At 41.3% G+C, this 20,709-nt stretch overlaps 1 protein-coding gene across 1 annotated transcript in view; it reads left to right on the top strand.

The window, feature by feature from the left end:
- col4a2 (collagen, type IV, alpha 2) overlaps positions 1 to 20,709 on the top strand; it is a 58,969-nt gene that overhangs the window by 17,365 nt on the left and 20,895 nt on the right. Inside the window, exons 4-6 of the mRNA XM_020609289.1 lie at positions 1,285 to 1,365; positions 20,445 to 20,579; positions 20,674 to 20,705. Of these exons, the coding sequence (XP_020464945.1) occupies positions 1,285 to 1,365; positions 20,445 to 20,579; positions 20,674 to 20,705 (248 nt within the window). The remainder of the gene's footprint in view (positions 1 to 1,284; positions 1,366 to 20,444; positions 20,580 to 20,673; positions 20,706 to 20,709) is intronic.

Here is a 20,709-nt window from a genome sequence, read left to right as displayed (position 1 = left end):
GAGTGTGGAGGTAACTGAGGCATTTGCTGCCTAAGCAGACAATGGTATGGCTTGTGTAGGTGGAAGATGTAGGCCTACATAGGACACAGACGTTGTAACCAGCCACATGTCTCTGCATGTCTGTAGCCAGTGTTTTACTCATGTATGCTAATAGAATGGCCACGAAGAGCCTTTGTTACTAACTACCTAAGCTTTGGAAACTTGGAGCTGAATTCTTTACCTATGTATGTGTTTTATTAGTATTCACTCTCAGGCACTGCAGGAAAAGTTCAACGGAACAATTAAAAACCTTTGTTTCCATTCAGGCATTTAAATAGAAACAGTGCTGAAAAGTTTCAACAGTTACTTATTAACCCACAGATCTACAAAAAGAATATTTAGATCAGTGATTAGTTAATTTTAACAGTGGATTTGAGGTAACGTCTTGATGTGTGTCTGTTTTGTAGCATTGACGGTGAAGGTGTGGCTCTTAACGTGTTAGGTTGAATCTGCAGTTTTGTTGAGGCATCAAACTGTTGTGCTTCTGTTTCTGAAAAGTAAGAAATTTGGTTCCAAAGGGAGTAGGTTCGACTGAGATTGTGCATGTGATTTTCATTCGAAAAACACAAACGCAAATATCCTCCAGACTCCATTCTGTCTTAATTAGTGTGTCCAGCTTTCTCAGCCAGCTTAGGGTCCTGACACCTCTGACCTGTGAGTTAGGAAATCCCATTTGTGTGACTGCGTTCTTTGATCATGTCGTGTCCACACTGACCCCTTAAGCTGGGTGTGTGTTTGTGTCATGTCACAGATCAGCCTGTGATGATAAGTGGTTTTGATGGTATGCAGACAGTCCAAAGACGTATTGTCCCCGTCAGTGGCTGAACCCACCCTCTGTGGTGAATAGGATTGTCATGGACAAATCGTTTATCTGTTATGTCTTGATGTCTGTTATGAGTCATTCAAAACTTCCTATCTGCACACCAGACAACTATACAACAACTGCGTTGACAGTACCACGACAACCGTCTACACTCATGTAACAGAGCTGCAGGCATAAACAAAAAGTATGCTCACAAACCACAGTGTTCACAAACACGGCCTGCCACACCTACAGTACATCACTCTGTGTCCACTGTAAGGCACAAAGATGAACACTAGCCGCAACTCATGGGTACACATCCCTCATATCTTTGATGAAAAGATATGGGCAGCAAAATGTTAATTTCCTGTATAGTTGACAGCAAAGCTCTGGCTTTGATAGCCCAGCTCTAACCATAACATTGTCTGTTCTGTGCCCAACAGGGTGTGAAGAAGCACAGTGGCCCCTGTGGAGGAAGAGACTGCAGCGGAGGCTGTCAATGCTTCCCAGAGAAGGGTGCCAGGGTAAGTCCCAAACTATAACTACTGTTCTAAATAGTTCTATAAACAGCCACCTCTGTTTCCTTGTTTCGTCCTTCTTCTCCTGCCAGCTCTTGGTTTTCAATCTGGAATACCAAATAAGGCCCTGATCGTACAGGATGCTTTCCAAGCGCCCCTGCCAATTGTAATTTCAATAACTCAGTTTCTGATTGTGCATGCCTTCCACCTACAGCTCACATTTTAGTGGTGAGTTGTTTTAGATAATACTTTCTAAAGCCAAGCAGACACTGTGTGACTTTTACTGATTGTCTATCATGTGTTAACTCACACTATGTGTTTTCTTCGGCCCTCCTGCGAGGCCAGAATCCGCAGCTTCACTGCTCACACTGTACATTCACTCAGTTGGGAATGACATGAGTGCTCACACTGGACATTTAAACAGAACCCCAGAGCTGGTGTGTTCATTGACAACTCCAATAAAGAAAAACACCATTACTGTTAGCAATTTTACTCTGTACAGCTGATGAACAGCTGTAATCTGCCGTCAGTACTTTTTCTGTTGCTGCCGGTCATAACGCCACTTTGATGACACATTGTGGTGTTCCCTCGATTACTGACATTCAAAAACACTAATAGAGTCTATGGCCAGATTTCTGACATGCCGGAAATCCACCCGAGTTGTCGGAAGCTAGATGGTTGGTCATTCCGGTGATTAATTGGGTGGCAGGCCCCTCTCACTGTATGACAACTGGTGAGGCCGAAATTTAGCCTGACTCTAAAAGTAGCTGGGGGCGACTGAATCGGGTCCTGAATCAGGCCGAAGCCATATAGTGTCTGTTTGGCTTAATACTGCTCAATGTGGTAATATTTCTTAATCAAAACAAAAGAAAACAGCTAACAGATCCTGGAGGAAACCTAGTAGCTTCTCATAGTAGTTTTCCTATGCTATACCATAGCTATATTCAGAATACCCCCACATCATTTTCTACAAAAGATACAGCTGGTGTTATTCTATATTTTTATTTCTGTCAAAAAAATCCTGTGGAAGACCAAAACCAACAATGAATTCACACTTCTAAAGTGTTACTGTAAAAACTCTGAAGTGTACAAGTTGTTTATTAATCCATGGATCAAAATAGCGCACAACAAATTCACAATTGTTCACAATTTATTCCTGTTTGAGAAAGGCTTGCTAAAAATTACAGTGCCCAGTTGACTAAGGAAATTTGTTTGATTTGTTCAAACTTTTCTACTGGGAGTGCACCCGCAGTACTTTTATTTATACCACGTATTAATCCAGGTTACTTAGCAAATGCAATACAGAATGATGCAATGGTCCTTGCACACAGTGAGCTAGTCTCTGTTATCAACAAAGGATCTTGTCTTATCATGGCCTAAAGCCATTTTGTGGGTAATTATCACAATAATGTAATGTAAACATGTTAAATGATGTGAACACATGTGACTGACATGGGCGTTCAGCCATATGGATGACTATGCTGCTGAAACTTGTTAGTCTGAATTTATAATACTTATTATCACGACTTTAAGTGATGAAATTCACACCATGTTGTAAAAGAGGAGATCGGAGCAGAAGGAGTTTCTAGAGCATGGGAGACCTATGAGAATCAGAGGAAAGAGAGGAGCCGGATGCAGGGCTTTTTAAATCAGAGAGACATAGACTAAACATGTTGAGATTACATATTACAGTGAGTGACTGGGGTTCTGCATGACTAAATGGCTCACACCGTGCCAATGGTCAGCCATCGACCACTGTTGGTCCATCTGTGAGTGTCTGTTGACCTCGTCTTTGTGGTGTGTCCTACAACGTTGGCACTAGTAGGACCCGCTTAGTGGCTTTTCAGCTGATTCAGCATGTCGAATTGGCGGTGAACCTTGTCGGCGAGAGAGAACACTCTTATTGGCTGTTCAGCTTAGCAAATTGAGGCATGAAAAGAGAACAGTTTGGGAAAGCCCCTTCGGCCTGTCACTTTAGTATCCACAATTTCACACATTCAGTGCAGTTTCTCCCTGTTTTTTGTCTCCACAACCTCCTTTCTTCTTCCACAACCAAATGACCAAGGGCAGAGAACGGCAGTGCCATTTGCAACTTCTTATCTGCAGTCTAGGTCTTCTTCTTTCCCTTTCTGAATGGTGAATACAGATGCCAGCAACTGCTGGTAGTTATTTCTGCCACACAGGCGCAGAACAAATGTGCTAGTTAACTGTTGGCTGTGGTCTGTGCGGTGTGTTCAAGTGCCACTTTCTCAACCCAACTGGCCCAGGTGATGTGAGGTGACGCAACAGTCGGCCTATGTCGCCGCTAGTTCTTTCATGTCAGCTTTGTGTGTCTCTGCCCTTAAAGGAGAAAAATTAAGGCACCAGATGTGAATGTAAAGTCATCATTAGTCACTTTATCTGCTGTGTATAAACCATCATGACACCCTCTTGTAAAACAGCAGCTGCACCAAAAATGTAAGTAAAGTAAAAATAAGGGATCTACAGAACATATACATTTCTAAACTATAGTTTAGAGTTTTGCCTGCTCTTGTACATTTGAAAGACAAACCTTTCAGATCATGAAGTGGCCAATTTCCTTTGTTTCTGTTATCTTTTAAAGAGCACTCATAGGAATTTTCAGTGTCTTAGTTCAGCTGTGTGACGTGATAAACTCAAGGACTGAAATTGACTCTTATAAAATTCTCCAGCTACCAGTAAGAACAGCTCATCAGGGAGGCATTCTTTAAGGATACAGAGGTCAAGATAGGAATGGTCTAGCCACTGTGGTTTGGTATACACTGAGAATATCCCAGATCAACTTCACAGTAGGTTTGACCTTCGACCTCCACAGGAAATCCTGTAAGGAGCCACAAAAACAGACAGAGAGAGGAAGTTCCACATTCCACATCTGAAGTATGCAAAGGTCTGATGACAGGTTCAGCACACCACCTTCCTCTTCCCACGTCTTCTCATGTTTTCTCTGCGTCAGCCAGACTTGGAGAGGATTTAATCGTTCGGTGATGCAGCAGTTATGACAGTGTTAAAGAGAGGGAAGAGGTTTCCATTGTGCAGTCAAAACGTGGAGAAATAACAGATAATAAAAATAGAAACCAACTCTGTTCACACATCCTCCATTTAGTTTTTACACATTTGGCCTGCTAAAGATGAATTGCACAAATATTGCTCACATTCAGTGATTTGGCTCTTTAACCATTTGTTATTGAAAGATTCTTTCCAAGAAGCAGGTATTGTAAATTTGATTATGTTTTTGTCTGTCAGCTGTGGTCCTTAACTTACTGCATGCATGTTTAAGATGTTCCTATTCTAAATCTTAGGAGACTTGTACATAATTTGAACCAAGTAAATATCCACCACCCAACAGATGTACTTGTTTGTGAGTAGAATGGAAACCATTTTCACAGATGTGTTTGTCCCTCTGCCTTCTTTTCATTGCCTCCGTCTCCTTTCCATCCAAATCCTTCCCCTGAGTAGAGTCGCAGTGATGAATGCCTCGCTGAACAGGTCAGGCTGATCCTTCACAGCTGCCTGGATTGGCTGAGACTTGACACAGCTGTAGTGATTAAGTGATGGTTTTCAAAGGGTAAATTGTGGCTGTTAGCATCTTGGATTGGCTGCTCTGGGAACTAATAGGATTATGGTATTGGAACAGAACCATCACTATGTCCCATTTGTTGTTGTTTTTTTTGTACCTTTTTCAGCCTTCCTTCCCTAAGTGGCATTATAATCTATCTCTTTGTTTCATTCACTATGCTTCAGTTTGTACAGCATCAAAAACAGATGGAATGGACAATATAACTAAAAAAACATTGTTTTACAGAGGTGAGCAGCAAAATTTTAAAGCTGAAATCAATATTACATTTCCTTTTTTGGGGGGCTTTTTGGCCCACAGCTTTACTGCTTATGTTCACTCTCACAGCTCTCACTACTGATGTTTTCAGTCAGAGCAAGCAGCTGTTTTCTGTGAAAAAAAATCCAACTGTACGCTGCCAGCTCAGCTTGAAACAGCAGACAGATAAAGTTAGAGACTAGCTGGTGAACACAGCAGAGCATTTAGCAACTAAAGAACCAAATATTACCCTCAGGAGTTGGTGGAGACCAAAAACAAGCTAAAAGGAGAATGAATATTGGGCTTATGTTCAGAAACATTACTCCAAATGAGTGCTAGAGTTTCTCTGTTTCAGTTGGATGTGCAAATAAACTACTGCACTTTCCACACACTGGGTTTAACAGCTTTAAAAGGTGATATGTCAGTGTTGTTTCAACAGCTTGTTTCATTGCCCCCAGGTGGCAGTGAGCACAATTTTAAAGAACAAATAGCTATATGTTTTTTTCCTCTTTGAAGATTTTAACATAAGATAAGAACAATACAGGAGGCAAAGGGAAATGGATTATGTTTCAGTGGAACCGGGGTCAAACGAGGCACTTCATGAATGAATACTAGAACTCTTGTGCTTCATTTTCTCTAATCACTACAACGATAGTGTAAGATGTTGTTTGTGAAGATGGACATTAATCTAGACAGCGGAAAAAGACAGACAAAGAGTGTGAGAGAGACTGTAGAATGAAATGGATTGTGTGATGGGAACTAAAAATGTTAATTTCATGGATTTTCTGCTTTAGTAGAGAGCAGGGGGTTGGCAAGCTGACTCTCCAACCCTGCCACCCACTCCTCTGGCAGAAAGTACATGAAACGCACGCATGCAGAAAAATATCAAGCTCCCCTTCAGCGTCCTCCCAAAGTCCTCATTGTTCTTCTGCATCATTAGTGGATTTGACTCCTGATCAGCTAACAAAGGATCTGAAGTAGCTCACAAGCCTGCACTTTATAGCATATAACATGGACGATGGCCACAGCAGTAAAGAACAGGGTTGGCACATCTATGAAGAAAGTAAAGTGTGGTCACATGAAGGGATGACAATCCCAGGAGCTGCAAGTGAGGTGATGCTGCAAAAACAGAGCAGTTTGTGGAAAAAGCAGCACAGCATGAGAAATTGAGCATAAGGCACCCTGCGTCCACACCAGAAAACATGCTGAGCTGATCAATGCTGTCTTTTGTGCTGAGAGTCTTCTAGTCTACAGAAACAGGGAGTGGCACCAGATTATACACAGAAAAAGAAGCTTCGGACCAAAGAACAGTAGCATCCAACTGAACGAGCTCCCTCTCTCTTCTTATTGTCCACACTGGACATGAAGAGATAAAGAAACACTGAGACAGAAAGACAGAGGGAGACGTGGGCAAACCTTACAGATGCTGTGAGGATGGAGAGATTCTCTCCTTGCCACCATGGGAAAAGCCCCAACAGCTGATTATAGAACAGTAAATGACACACATCTCAGGAAGCTGAGCACAATGACAGTCTACTGATTTTTTTTTAATATAGACGGCCTCTGTTTTTGTGGGAACAAGATGGTCTGTGTTTGTCTGTAGCTATAAATGGCAACGATTTCCTTGTTCCATGAAAACAAGTCTGTACCTACATTCTTAATATATTACCCAAGCATGTTCCTGTCTGCTTAGGGACAGGGTAATGTCGCCTAGAGGAATGTAAGAGGGTCGAGAAAAGATCAAAAACCTTTCTGAATAAATTATCACCGAAGAATGAAACCTAAAGCAACAGGTGGTTTTCAGGTTTGGAGGATCATAACCTTTGAAAACATTTTAGAACCCCTCACTATACAATACAGAACCTTGTTAAAGCAAATCATAAAACTGAAGAATGTTTTTTAGTCCCTGAAGATGTTTTCACCTAATAGTAGGGAAGCATCATCTAAAACAATCATCTAAAAACTGTTGCAATATGCGCTGTGGTGTGTACACGTAAAATAAATACTTTCTGACTTTAAAATTGCATTTCCTTCAGTGTTCGGTAACTTTTATCGGACATGACTCATCTCCTCTGATGGTAACTAATTTTCTGGCAGCGGAGGATGAGAGATAAATTAGTGAACTGAAATGCTGGCATTATCAGCCCTGCAATCAGGAGCCTCATCCATTTGCTCCCCCTTGACCCTGAGCTTGCTTGGGCCTGTCAGGAAAACTACCAACTGTGGAATAATGATGAAAAATAGTGCATGCCTGTGAGAGTGGACGGGAGGAGAGGGAAGAACAAAGCCACTGCTATCACTTACTCACTTACCTCTTGGATGAGTGGATTTTCTTTTGGATTGTCGGGAAGCAGATTATAGTGGAGATCACAGGCTGGCTTTGTCATATGTGAAAATTAGAGCTGTGAAGCAGTAGGAAATGTCAGAGGAAACTCTCAGAGGAACTGACAGTAACCAGCTGCTTGTGTTAATGTGGAAATATCATTGATGGCAGGTGCTAGAGGCAAAGGATTTTAATTTATCCTAGTAAATTTATTACGGTGTGAAAAAGTCATGCTTTGAAGAAACATAAACTCTTATCTGCTCTGCTAACTCCATTCCTCACACATTCCTCATCTGGTTTATTTGGTTTCACTACTTCTCCTAGGCTCAGAACTGTATATTGAACACACAGCTCAAGGAGCAAAAAGATATGTGAACCATGATAACAGAACACATTTTTGACACAGAACACTTGAAAATGGGGGGGGCAAGGGGGGGGGGGACTGCACTTTAAAACTCAAATCAGATCTGAAAACTGTCAACTCATGAGTTGGCTTCATTAGCAATCTTGCTACAGTGAGTGGTTTAGCAACTGCCCAGCTAATTGTACAGATGCATGTTTGTGGCTGGCAAGTTTTCTGAGGAAGTCATTTAATGACCGTGATAGTGCCACCTTGCGTCTGTTACAGCAGGAAAAGAGACCATATCATTTAAACTCTGCTACTAAAGGTAGTTCAGTATTTATGCAACTGTGTTTGTATTTAGGCTGGAGACACTGGTCTTGTGTTACTATCTGTAGCATGACTGGTATTATCGGCCAGGGCACGTGTTGTGAGCTTGGCAAAGGGGAAACAAGATGAACAAATATAAAGATGACTAGAATAAGCCTAAAATATTGTTTCATGCCAATTGGACACTGAGCTTCGACATACTATAGCCCTGATCGCTGTGAAATGTCGTAGTCAGGTCCTTTTATGTCCTGTAACAAGCTTCCTACCCTTCAGACACTGGTTCATCATTACACCTTCTTTTACCAGATCAGTCCATCTACCTCTGTGTCTCACTGAAAAACACACACCATGTTTTTTTGTATTTTTACAATAGGAAAGTCGAGTAAATAAGGCGCTAAGAGTGTTCCTCCTCTGGGGCATATGTATTTGATTTGCAGACAGTAGTCAGGAAATGTTGTGACAAGAGGGTCCTCAGGGCGGCAGGAAAAATCTGAGTAGAGTTTTGGGTCATTGCAGCAACGGCATGTGTTCCCCATCAGACCTTGCTGTGAAACCTGTATCAGGGGCCGGTCGCAGAGGAAACAAGCAGATCTCCCCAAGTCCTTTCATGTTTATTATCCCAGAATTGTGCTTTTCTGTGAAAGATGTTTTCAGAGAAGGCTTGTTTTCTCAGGAGCAAGGAGCTCTCTAATGGCAGTGTGCAACGTGCTTATCACTCACCGCCACTGAAATCATTAGTCTTTTCAGGATTTTTTTCCCCCATGGCACAAGGTTGAGGTCAAACTCTGCCCTCAGTCATCTCCATCTGCATCTTATTGAAAGTAAGAAGATCACCTTAATGTAATTTTCATTTATACATTCATTGGGTCCTTAAACAATATGCATGGGCCTTTGCCCTGATTTGCTCCCTTGCAAACTATCCGAGCATGTGCATAGTAGTTGGGAATGGCAGTGGGTGATATATCTCCATCTGGGAAAATGAAACATTTTTTTAGGCTGGCAAAATGTGACTGTGGGTGGGGCCATCTGGATGGGAAAGAGAGCTTGAGGATTACATGGGTATCACTGACACTAATGCTACTGGCTGAAGTCCATGTCAAACAAGGCCAAAATCACAGCTGGGTATTTGATTATAAATCTCATTTTCCAGGCTTGGCTTTGCATTGTTTATGTTTTTATCCATCTGTAAAGCACTTTGAATGGATGTTTGCTATATGGATAGAGCTATTTAGGGCTGCAGCTAGTATCTGTTACTTTCATCATTATTGTTGTTTTATTGAAAGTCATGCAAGCTGCGTGGATCTGCATTGTCAGTCCAGACAGTCCACCACCTTGGTCAGACTGATATATCTCTATCGCAATTTAATGGAGGCCATGAAATTTGTTGTATGTATTCATTGTTTCCCGGGAGATATGCAGTATCATAATAATATTGGTGATCTGGTAGCACCAACGTGAAGTTGACATTTTTTGTTTTGAGTGAAATATACAGTATCATAAACTACAGGATGAACTGTAATCACCTCAGTGACCCCCTAACTTTTCATCTAGTGCCATCATCAGTTAACATTAATCTGTCCAATACTTTGGTTGATGCCCAAATACCTGCAATCATGTGATATTCCCATCAGCCTCAGTGGTACCTTGCGTTAAGTGCTAATTAGGAAATGTTGCATGTTACCATGCTAAACTGAAGGCCGATTCATGCTTCCCGCATCCACGTGTCTTCTAAGGTCAAGTGATGTAATTTTTGTCATCTTCCCAGGTCTGTGAGGGTCTATATAGACTCTGTGCCTCATGCAGGCCAAAAGGCCCAAGTGTGCATTCGCCAGAAAACCAAAATGGACACCTGTTTTGAAGAGAGGAAATCCACCGCTACCCGCATCTTTATGATCACCCATTAAAAGAGTATAAAGATACTAAAATGGCACAGAACTCCTGAAGGAGCTTGCCTAAACCCTTGGTAAAGATACATGTGTGGTATGTGTAGTTTTCTTTTGATGCACATGTGTGGAAAGAACATCATTATGTCCATGCTTGGAGAACATCAGCATATGCCAACAGAAGTCATACCCTCTTTTGCAAGTTTGAATTGGAGCATGTGTGAGTTGTCCATGTCTGCATACGCACGAGGGAATGTGGAAACCATGAATTCCCATTAAGTTGGTGAACATAGTTCATAACATAGTAAACATTACTTGCTTACAGTACTCAACATCATCATGTAAACATCATTCATTCATTTTCTACCGCTTAGTCCCTGAACGGGGTCACAGGGTTGGGGGCCGGAGCCAATCCCGGCTGGCAATCAGGCGAAGGCGTGGTACACCCTGGACAGGTTGCCAATCCATCGCAGGGCTAACACATAGACGAACAATCACACACACGCACGCACATGCACTCCTATGGGCAATTTAGAGACACCAATCAACCTAAGCTGCATGTCTTTGGACTGTGGGAAGAAGCCGGAGTACCCGGAGAAAACCCACGCAAGCACGGGGAGAACATGTAAGCTCCACACAGAAAGGTCCCGGGGGGGCCCGAACCCAGAACCTTTTCACTGTGAGGCAACAGCGCTAACCACTGTGCCACCGTGCTGCCCATGTAAACATAAGACAAGTGAAAAGTAGTAAAGCAACCCAGCTTATCCTGTAGAAGGCTCTAGGGGGGGCTGGGGCTTAACTGACATTAGGTGGAAAGCATGGTACACCCTGGACAGGTTACCACTTTATCACTGAGCTGACACATAGAGAGAAACAACTGTTCACACTCACATTCACACCTATAGATGCAGCACAGCCACGATGGGCCTCGTTAAAAACAGGCACACAGCCATCTGGTTTCTGAGGTGAGGGCAACACCTCATTTGAGCCTCTGCGCCAATTCTTGCTTTTTTTCACATGGACACAAGCTGCAGCTGTGTCCTGTTTTGACACGCATGCGCTTGGACCTCAGGTTTGATACGTCTCATTCCTCAAACGTGAGGAAATTGCACAGGTGTCTGGCCCCAGAGACCCCTGGGATAGCTGGAGGTTCAAGCTGTTCTGTTCTCAGCCTGGGATCCCCCCCCTTTTCAAGTCTGGAACGTCAGCACGCACTCTCAACACACATGCAGACTGACACACACACTTCAGTCTATCTGCTGGTTATTAGTAGGCCTCTATTTAGTCTGGATGCTATCAGATCTCTGGCACACGCATATGCACGTGCCCTGTGACAACGACATATGCAGAAATTAGCTCAGAGTCTAAACAAATTAATTCTAATGTAAACTGTGCTCAAAGTGGTCAAACCACTGGGTGCTAAACAAAGCAAGTGACAACAAATGACTCATGTTAGTCTGAATTTTTTTATCCCTCTGCTTCATCTCTTTCTCTCTGCATATGAGACGGATGAGTCAGCGGAACATACTGTTTGCACCAGTTGAGAACACTAATGTTTTCACTAATTTGGCTGAGGTTTGTCTCCATGGCAACACTGCACTTCAACTTTCCCACAGCTACAGTTGCTTCAGAAAGTATTCAGCGCCCTTCACTTTTGCGCACTACTGCTCCAAATCTTAAAGGGCAGTTTTAAAATTTAAATGGACATTGCCATTTGTATCCATTGAGCTACACTCAGTAACTATTAACAACAAAATAACAATGTTTTTAAACATTTTTGCATATTTTCTAAATATCAAAAATCATGGTCTCTCCCTTATAAATGAATGCAGATGCTTTGCTGTGGCACTCCAAATTGTGGTGCACCCTGTTTGTTTTAATTTTTCTTGAAATGTGTTTAGAGATTGACTGACTGAAGATTGACTGTGGCATATTTAATTGATTGGACTTGGAATTGATTAATTGATTAGTTTAGGAAGACACACCTGTGTATAATGTCCCACGGTTTATACTGCAGTCAAAAACCTAGTAGTCAGTCTAACAGAGCTTCAGAAGTCCCCAGCAGGGCTGGGAAAACTTGCTGAAAGAATGACCATCTTAGCAGCAATCCATCAGTCAGGCCTGGTGTGGAGTTTCTGACTGTCCTTGAGTGGCCAGGCCAAAGCCTAGACTTAAGCCTCACAGAACACCTGTAGAGAAAACCTAAGATGCATTTCACTGAAACTTCTCATCCAATCTGATGGAACTTGAGAGGATCTGCAAGGAAGAAACTGCACAAATCCAGATGTCAAAGTCTACAGAGACTTACCCAAGAAGGCAAGTACCAAGTTAAGGGGTTGAATACTTTTGCAAATGATGGATTTCAGTTTTGGATTTTTAATAAATGTGCAACAGTTTCTAAAAGCCTATTTTTACCTTGTTATAATGGGTTATTGAGTGTAGACCGATGGTGGGAAACGACAATCACATTCGATTTCATGTTAGAGTCTGAATACTTTTCAGAACAATTGAAATTTCTCATTAGATATGATTCCTTTATGGCCTCTATGCTCTTGCTGCTTTGTTAACTACCAGTGTATCATTTATATCTGCTGTAGTCCACCAGTCAAAGATTTTCAGAAGTAGAAGATTGTCTTCCATCTAGAGTTTCAGAAATCTGACCTGCTTGATTGCAGCCAGGAGATGTAAATACATTCTAATAGATATCTAAACATCATCCACAGATGTTTATTTATTCTGCCTGAGTCCTCCTGAGGACATCCAGTTAAGGACTCTGGTCATCCTCCAAACAGAGCCCCTGAAGTCTCTCCCCTAACCCCTGATTCTCTCCACTCCTCCAGGGGGGCTGAGCCTCGATTCCCCCTTGAGCATCGTGTTGAAGAGATGCGGATATGGAGGAAATGAGCTCAAGAAATATGTGTCCAAGAAAAACATGTGAGCTGGGTAACAGAACAGTGGGATTGAATCCAACAGTGTGTCTCAGCCTGTTTGTAGAAGTCAAGGAGAATGGGCAGACATTTAGTGTATACGTGTTGTAATTCACTTCCTTGTTTCCTTTATTTCTTACTTAATTTCCCTCTTTTCACTTTGCCTTTCTTCTTCTACTCTTTCTTTATATATCATTCTTTCCTAAGGCTCATTCAGTTTCTTCTTTTTCTTTTATTCCAATTCATCATTTTTCACACCACCTTTCCTTCCTTCATTTGTTTGTTTTCTACTTCATTCATTCCTTCCCTTCATACCCTCACTCCCTTGCTGCAGTTCTTTCTCTTATTCCCTCTGTACTATGCAGGAAGCAGATCAGTGTGGAACTGCATGACTGAGGTGGAAATGCTGGTGTCCCTATAACAGCAAACCATGACAAAGAGCCTGACTTAGCCAGAAGCACCATGAGCGTCATGTACAACATGAAGTATATGAGTTAAACATCCACTGAAGTTTCTGCTCCACCACAGAGACAAAAAATAGTGAAACCCTTAGATTTGTGGTGGAGCAATGAGGAGACTATAGCGCTTATCAAATGAATGCACTAAATAAACATATTAGCCATAATTTTCATTTGTTGGTTTTTCTGGAAATGTGTTTAAAGCTAAATTTGCATAGAAACTTTGCTTGGCAAGACAACCAGCTTTAAAGTGAGGTCTTTAGGAATAGCACACTGCAAACCGTGAAGTTCTTTATTTCAAGCCTCAGCCTCAGTAGTATGTTCTGTTAATACTCTTCAGTTGTAGTCTTGAATGGCATTGGTACAGGAATGAGCTTAGAGAGACATGGGCACGATTTTACCTTCATTAGGAGGAGTTTACATTAGTGATGTTTGAATGTAAAAGCACCCACTCTGGCGCGACATTGTTTTTGTGGTAGCGTGGGCTGTCAGCTCACTGACACACAATAGTGACACAGGAGGGTCAAGTTTACACTGCATCATTTTCTGTTTAGATTCTAGTGTTATTGTGTCAGTGGTACAGAATATACAAACACTAGTAGAGCAAACCATGTCAGACTGTAGGTATTAGCTTTGTTTGCAGTACAGCGGAACTGAATATTCACAAAAAGAGGCACAGTTTATATTTCAATGAAAAAGCTAATATGTGCATGCATGTGTGTCCAGAGGACAGAGGGGGTTTTATTACATATATCAGCCATGGACTAAATGTTACAAAGAAAACATTGTCCTGATGTTGGAGACAACAAGAAAAGTAGAAATCAAAATGATTAATCTAAGAAAATGTTAAATATGTAGGGACATAATATTTTATTCTGGTGCCACTATTTTCACAGTTTCCTCCAAGGCATGATATTTTCCTTGATTTATTCATATCTCCTATCTCTGTTGTCCTTCTTTATTTTTTAAATCAATCTTCTAATCAGTTACTCTGTCTATGTCTTGTTGGAAAAAACATTTTTCACAGACAGATTAATGGAATAACACACAGCAGCTTCCGGCCAGTTGTTTGTGGATTTATTTCATTCCTCTCTGAGGTCAAACACTTGTGCACTGGACTGCGTGTTCCCATCCTGTTCTTAGCGGGTCGTTTCCAAACCATTCGCCCCAGAGGAGAGTCTGGGCCCAGATAAAATTTATGGTGTCAGATGGGGAAACTTTTAATAGCTCTGATTTAGGAATGAGAAATGCAAACACACCCACGTGGGGAGAGGACAGAGGGACAATATGATTATGCACTTTGTACAGTGTGAAGAAGGTTTTTCTCTGATAAAGGTGAAACATCATGAAGGCCCTTGTTTAGGTTAATAAAGTGGAAATGTAAACTGTTTTATATGTTAGGCTATACATAATATATGTGTTCTATAAAGGAAAAATCAACATTTAAAGTGCTGGGCAACCACGTGCCACCAGAACAGCTTCAGTGCTCCTTGGCATTGATTCTACAAGTCTCTGAACTCTACTGGAGGGATGAACAGCAATCTTCCAAAAAGATATTCTCTCATGTGGTGTCCTCGTGTCCTGTGGATAGGAGAACTGTCATCCTGAGAGAGGCCACTCATTTATTCAGGTTTTTCCTTTAATGAGTCAACCGAGTGTATGTATACTATATAATTACATATATGTCCTAGGTTGATTAATTACTGGGCATAAAAGCATCATTTCACTGCCCTCTCAGGTGAGTTAATACTGTAAAATCAAGAAAACAACAGTTAAAACATATGTACTTTGACACAGACAAACACACATTAGAGATTAATATGGAAGGGTGAAGTATTATAGTTGCCTGAAACACTTAAACTTATTACGCTTAATGTTAGGTCCCAGTTGCCTATGACAGAAAAAAATAGCAATAGATCCTCTCAACTGAGAAGCTGGAACTTCTTTTGTCAAATCTTACTGAAACTGAAAGCCAAAGGGCTGAGGATGTCATATGTAAAGCCATCTGAGTCTACAATACTTGTTTGGCTGCAATCAAAAGTTGAATTGGTGGAGACTGTTAGTCAGATGTGATCCAAACTCTGCCAGCCTCATTTCCTTCTCTTCCCCCTGCGACTTTAGTAGATTCGACTGCTGATCGATGGCTCGTCATAACCCGTTACGGAGCTCATGAGACATGAAGCTGAAGGTATGACGTGAGCCGACTGCAATTACACATAAAAGCCAGAGATCAGTCCAGAGTGTATCTACTGAGCTTCAGTATCTGATAAAGTTATCCTTGTACATCTGTTTAATGAGCACTCAGCTTCTGTGATCCAAATTTCAGGTTGTCCTTTTCCAAATTTTACTGCATTGAGCTGTGCAAGAACACTTCTAATATATCCATCAACCTGCTGCTTGATCAAGGTGCACAGTTATTAGTTATTAAGATGTTTGGTCATTAGATGATCATTTCAGTGCTTTTCATGCTTCTTGTCTCTTTTTTGTCTCACACACTCTGTTGGTGGTTGATTTATAGGTTTACAAAATGGTTGCTCTTCACCCAGTAGAGTCAGGGCAGACAAAGGAGGGTCAGAAGAGAGTCTGGGCAGGGGAAGGGAGTAAATGCTGGGTGGAAGTTGTGTGAGCAGATAAGAATGGGGAGTACAGGGCTATGAAGGAAGTGTAGTTGTGAAGGACTGGTAATTAAATAGCCGGGAGGCCTTTAGTTCAGGAGATAAGGGAGGAAATGGGGAATGATGAGTGGTCATGGAACAACAGGTTACAGTACACTATGCAAAACTGGGCTGCTTGGTTTGATTTTGACATACTCAAGCTTTTACAGTGTGTGCAATGAAGAAGTCATATGATGTATCATCTCCCACCAACCTCCTATCATAGCCTTCTCTTGACTGCATTCCCAATCAGTCTCCCCAAACCACAGTCTGTTGCATGATGAATAGTAAAAATGTGGATAAAGCTCTCTCCTGGAAGAGATTCACTGTGTTGCACTCAGTTATATAAAGAAAGACGTTGTGAAGAATGAAAAAAAGAGTTTGTGAGAGAAGTTTAAATCCTCATCCTTTGTTGCCTCTGCACACCTGGAAAGTCACCATATGAAGTGGGTGTGATTGTCAGCCAGGCTGTTTGTGACATCAGAAAGCTGAGGAGAAAATGGGGTTTTAGACATTGTAAGACAAGCACTTCCTTTAAAACATACTGAGGCCCTCTGAGGCAGAGATAGAGCATACATGTATCTTTTGGAGTACAAAAGCTTCTCATTGGGAGTACCTCAGACAGATACAGTGAGCCGTGATTGTTTCCCCAACATTTGTACCTTGAGAAATGCAGTTACAGTTACATTATTATTTTCAGTGTGCAGTGGCCAGTTACACAGGCACCTTCTTGCTGATGATTCCCACTCTTGACTTTGACACAGGTTAAATAAAGTAAGCAGAACATGATCCCTCACTGGTATTTGAAGGGGTCTATCCACAAACCCTGCCATCAGGGTCTGACCTTGTGTTAGTGTGTTATTATAGTGTTATTGTTGTAAGTCCACACACAAATATGCACTTAGAAACATCTTTGTCATTATCAACTAAGGAGAAAGGAGACTGGTATTTATCGGTCCCATGTTTAAGCCATGCAGAAAGATACAGAGCAGTGCACATAGTGCATCATGCAAGTGCTTGAGACAAGTACACCACTTTGTAGAAGACACCATTCCCACTCACGTCACTCCTCTCCTCTGTCACTGTATATTTTTACTTCTTCCTCCATGTGAATTGATATAAAACTATTACTTGGACAGAATCATTTGTCTTTGGAAAATTAGCTTGATTAATTTCCTTTTTATGAGCATGATGATTTACAGCTATAACTGTGAATGAGCAAAGGTTGTTATTTCATATCCCTGAGGGGTTTTTTCCACCATAATAATAGGGGACACGAGGGTTTATAACAAAGGAAACAGATGGCAGTTTCTTTCTAGATCTAAATGTGCCAAATTACAGGAAGGTGCAAATTATGAATTCAGACTATGATGTTTTTTTAAAAAACAAAAAAAATCCACATTTAATGATGAAAAGGACTGGGAGTTGTCGTTGTCTTCAGCTAAGCTACATTCACAGAACAAGCCTCCATCAGTTATTGTTGATGGATACACTGGCATGCACGGACATTGTGGCATTCTTCCCCCTAGAATCAGAGATGTTTAAATACAGTTTTTTGACTAAAACCACTGTTCAACTGTTTTGCCATATCTGGTCAGTTTACGTTCACCACTTTGGTCTAAGCTGAAATATCTCATCAGCTACTGGATGCATTGCTGTGAAACTTGATACAAACACTGATGGTGAACCCTAACAACACTGGTAATCCTCTGACTTTCCTCTAGCGCTACAGTTTTTATACATTCGCTGAAATAACATACAAGGTGAATTAGCACAAACAGACATCCATGGCTTCCAGACAATGGATTGTACTTTGGTGATCCTCAAAATGCTATCATGAGGTTGACATGTGTTGCTTTGTCTCAACAGCTATTAGATGAATAAGCATGAAATATGGTACAGGCATTCACTTGTATTAGCTTTTCATCTAGCACCATGATTAGGTCAAAATCTAACCTGCAAAACTGATGATGTCCCTGTTTGTTTAGCAAATGGCATGCTAACGCAGTACATGAAGACACTGGCAGTGGCAAACGTGAGCACATTAGCATTTAGCTCAAAACACAACAGCACCTAAGCCTCACAGAGCAATGTCACTAGCGCGGCTGCTAACCTTTAGTCTTGTTACTGTGTGTATTGTAAGACTGCAGATGCAGTCTGGTACACACTGTTTCATCTGAGTTGTCTTAAAAGCTCTGGCACTTTTGTACTTTTATTTAAGTAACATTTTGAATGCAGGACTTGTAACAGAGTATTTTTACATTGTGGTATTGTTACTTTTACTTAAGTAAAGGATCTGGGTACTTTTTCTACCACTGTAAATGACTATCTGACCCTGTATATTACAGAATTGCCAGATAATGACAAGACAAGATATGGACGGACAGGTGACAAATTAAAGGAAAAACCTGAACAATTGAATGGTTTCTTCCAGGATGACAGTGCCCCCATCCAAGGGTTTGATGAGTATGAAAATTAGATGATTCATATGCCACGACCTTCACAGTCACCAGATCTCAGCCCAGTTGAACACCTCTGGGAGATTGTGGAGCAACATGTCAGGCAGCGTCTCCACCACCATCATCTAAACACCAAATGAGGGAATATCTGTTGGAAGAATGCTGTTCATCCCTCCAGTAGAGTTCAGAGACTTGTAGAATCACTGCCAAGGAGCACTGAAGCTGTTCTGGTGGCACATGATGACCTAACACCTTACTAAGATACTTTATGTTCTCTTTTTAAATGTATCACTCATCTGTATGTTGGTTATAATTGAACCTCTAAATGCCTAATTTGTCCAGTCCTTGAGCTGTTCTCATTTGTGAATGTAGAAACTGACAGTATAGACTGTATAACACTCATATGGAGTCTGAGTTGTAATGACAGGACTGTTGTCTGTCTGTCGTCTGCTCTAAATGCATCAGCTGCAGGGTCAAGATTGAAGCAGACAAAATATACACCTCCTCTTCCATAAAGCCACCCAAAGACAAAGCTCTGACTACTGCACATACAAAACGCACACACACAGGATGTACAGTACGAGTGCATCTAGCCATCAGTTCATCTGAGGCTTTATCTCACACCATCTGCAAAGTGATTTGTCTGTCAGCTTGTTTGAATTGTTGTGTGACATTGTTTAGGCTCCCACGGTTTTATTAATTCCTTTGAGATGCTTGGCTCTAGCTTCATATAACACGGCCCAGAGCATTTCCCTCCGGGGACAAGCATCATCGCTGTGTTTGTTAGTTCTCATAAGAACACTATCAGGTCCTCAAACCTCAGAGGTCATCACTTACTGACTCCAGGAACTCCCAGACCATACAAACACACTAAATTCTCATGGTGTCTTTACCCTCAAATATTTTTCAACCATTTTTAAAAGTATTATTCTGTTTCTATCCCACCAACCTATCCCACCAATTCATACAGCTACTTAAGTAGCTGTATGAATGACAAGTTAATAATCCTTTGGAGTTTGTGTTTTCTATGTCGACATGCTGCAACACTTTTGGTGAAGAGAAGACAGTATTAGGAGATAAAAATGAGATGTTTAATCATATAGCACATATGATTTGGAGAGCGCAGCCATACTTCTGCACTTCTGTCACTGCCAGACTCACTTTTTCCTTCCTTCCTCTCTATCTTCTCTCTTTTCTCACTCTGAGTATCAAAATCAAATTGTCACATGTAGCTTGCAAATTGGGGGCTGTCTGCAGATTCGAATCCTCTCTCAACAGCATTCAAACTTAGCTTGGTCAATTTGAGGGTATTTTTTCAATAAATAGACCTCTGACAGCAGAGTCACACTTTATCTACCTTAAATTATTCTCCTCACTGCTCTGTCCTGTATGTCTTGTGGCCTGTCATGTGTGCTTTGGGTCTTTCACTTGCGTGTAACATTTGCACATATACTGTTTGACCACTAGATGGCTGCAGAGAGTGAGGAGCCTTAAAGGAAAGGGTTTCACTAGATAAAGAAAGTGTATGTCTCCCCCTTGTGATGCAAACATAGGAGTGTCTTATCATAAATGCCTCATTATTGTCATGGTTTGGGTCAAAACCTTTTGATAACATTTGTCCTTGTTTTCAAATCTTATCTTCTTTTCTAATTCCTCTGTTTTCAACAGGTGTGTTTAATATTTTTTTTTACCCCAGGTGTCAACAGTGTTTGCCTAGTTTTTGTTAAAATTACTTTGCTGATATAGAGAAATCAAAATGTAACTGATTCTGATAAATTATACACTGTAAGCCACTGCTCAACACCTGGCAGTTTGTTTGATGAATTTTACCTTCACCCTCAAGTTCATAGACTCTTTGTTTTTACTACCTCCCCAATTTCAGGGTCAACCTGGACCACTTGGTCCTCAGGGTCCACAGGGGCCTCCAGGGAGACCAGGTGATCCAGGCATCCAGGGACCAAAAGGGCACAAAGGTGATCGTGGCCGTGATGGTAACATGGGTCCTAAAGGAAATGTGGTAAAATATCCTTCTAATTTTTTGTCTAAGTATTAAAAATCACGTCAGCCTTGTTTGTCCTCTTGTTTAATGTGTGATTTCTGACACTCCACAGGGAATGACTGGTGTTCCTGGGTTTTCTGGAAATGAT

Source organism: Monopterus albus, unplaced genomic scaffold (genome assembly GCF_001952655.1).
Source record: "Monopterus albus unplaced genomic scaffold, M_albus_1.0 scaffold99.1, whole genome shotgun sequence".
Lineage (NCBI taxonomy): Eukaryota > Metazoa > Chordata > Actinopteri > Synbranchiformes > Synbranchidae > Monopterus > Monopterus albus.
The sequence above is the reverse complement of the archived record's forward strand: the minus strand, read 5'-3'. Positions and strand labels throughout refer to the sequence as shown.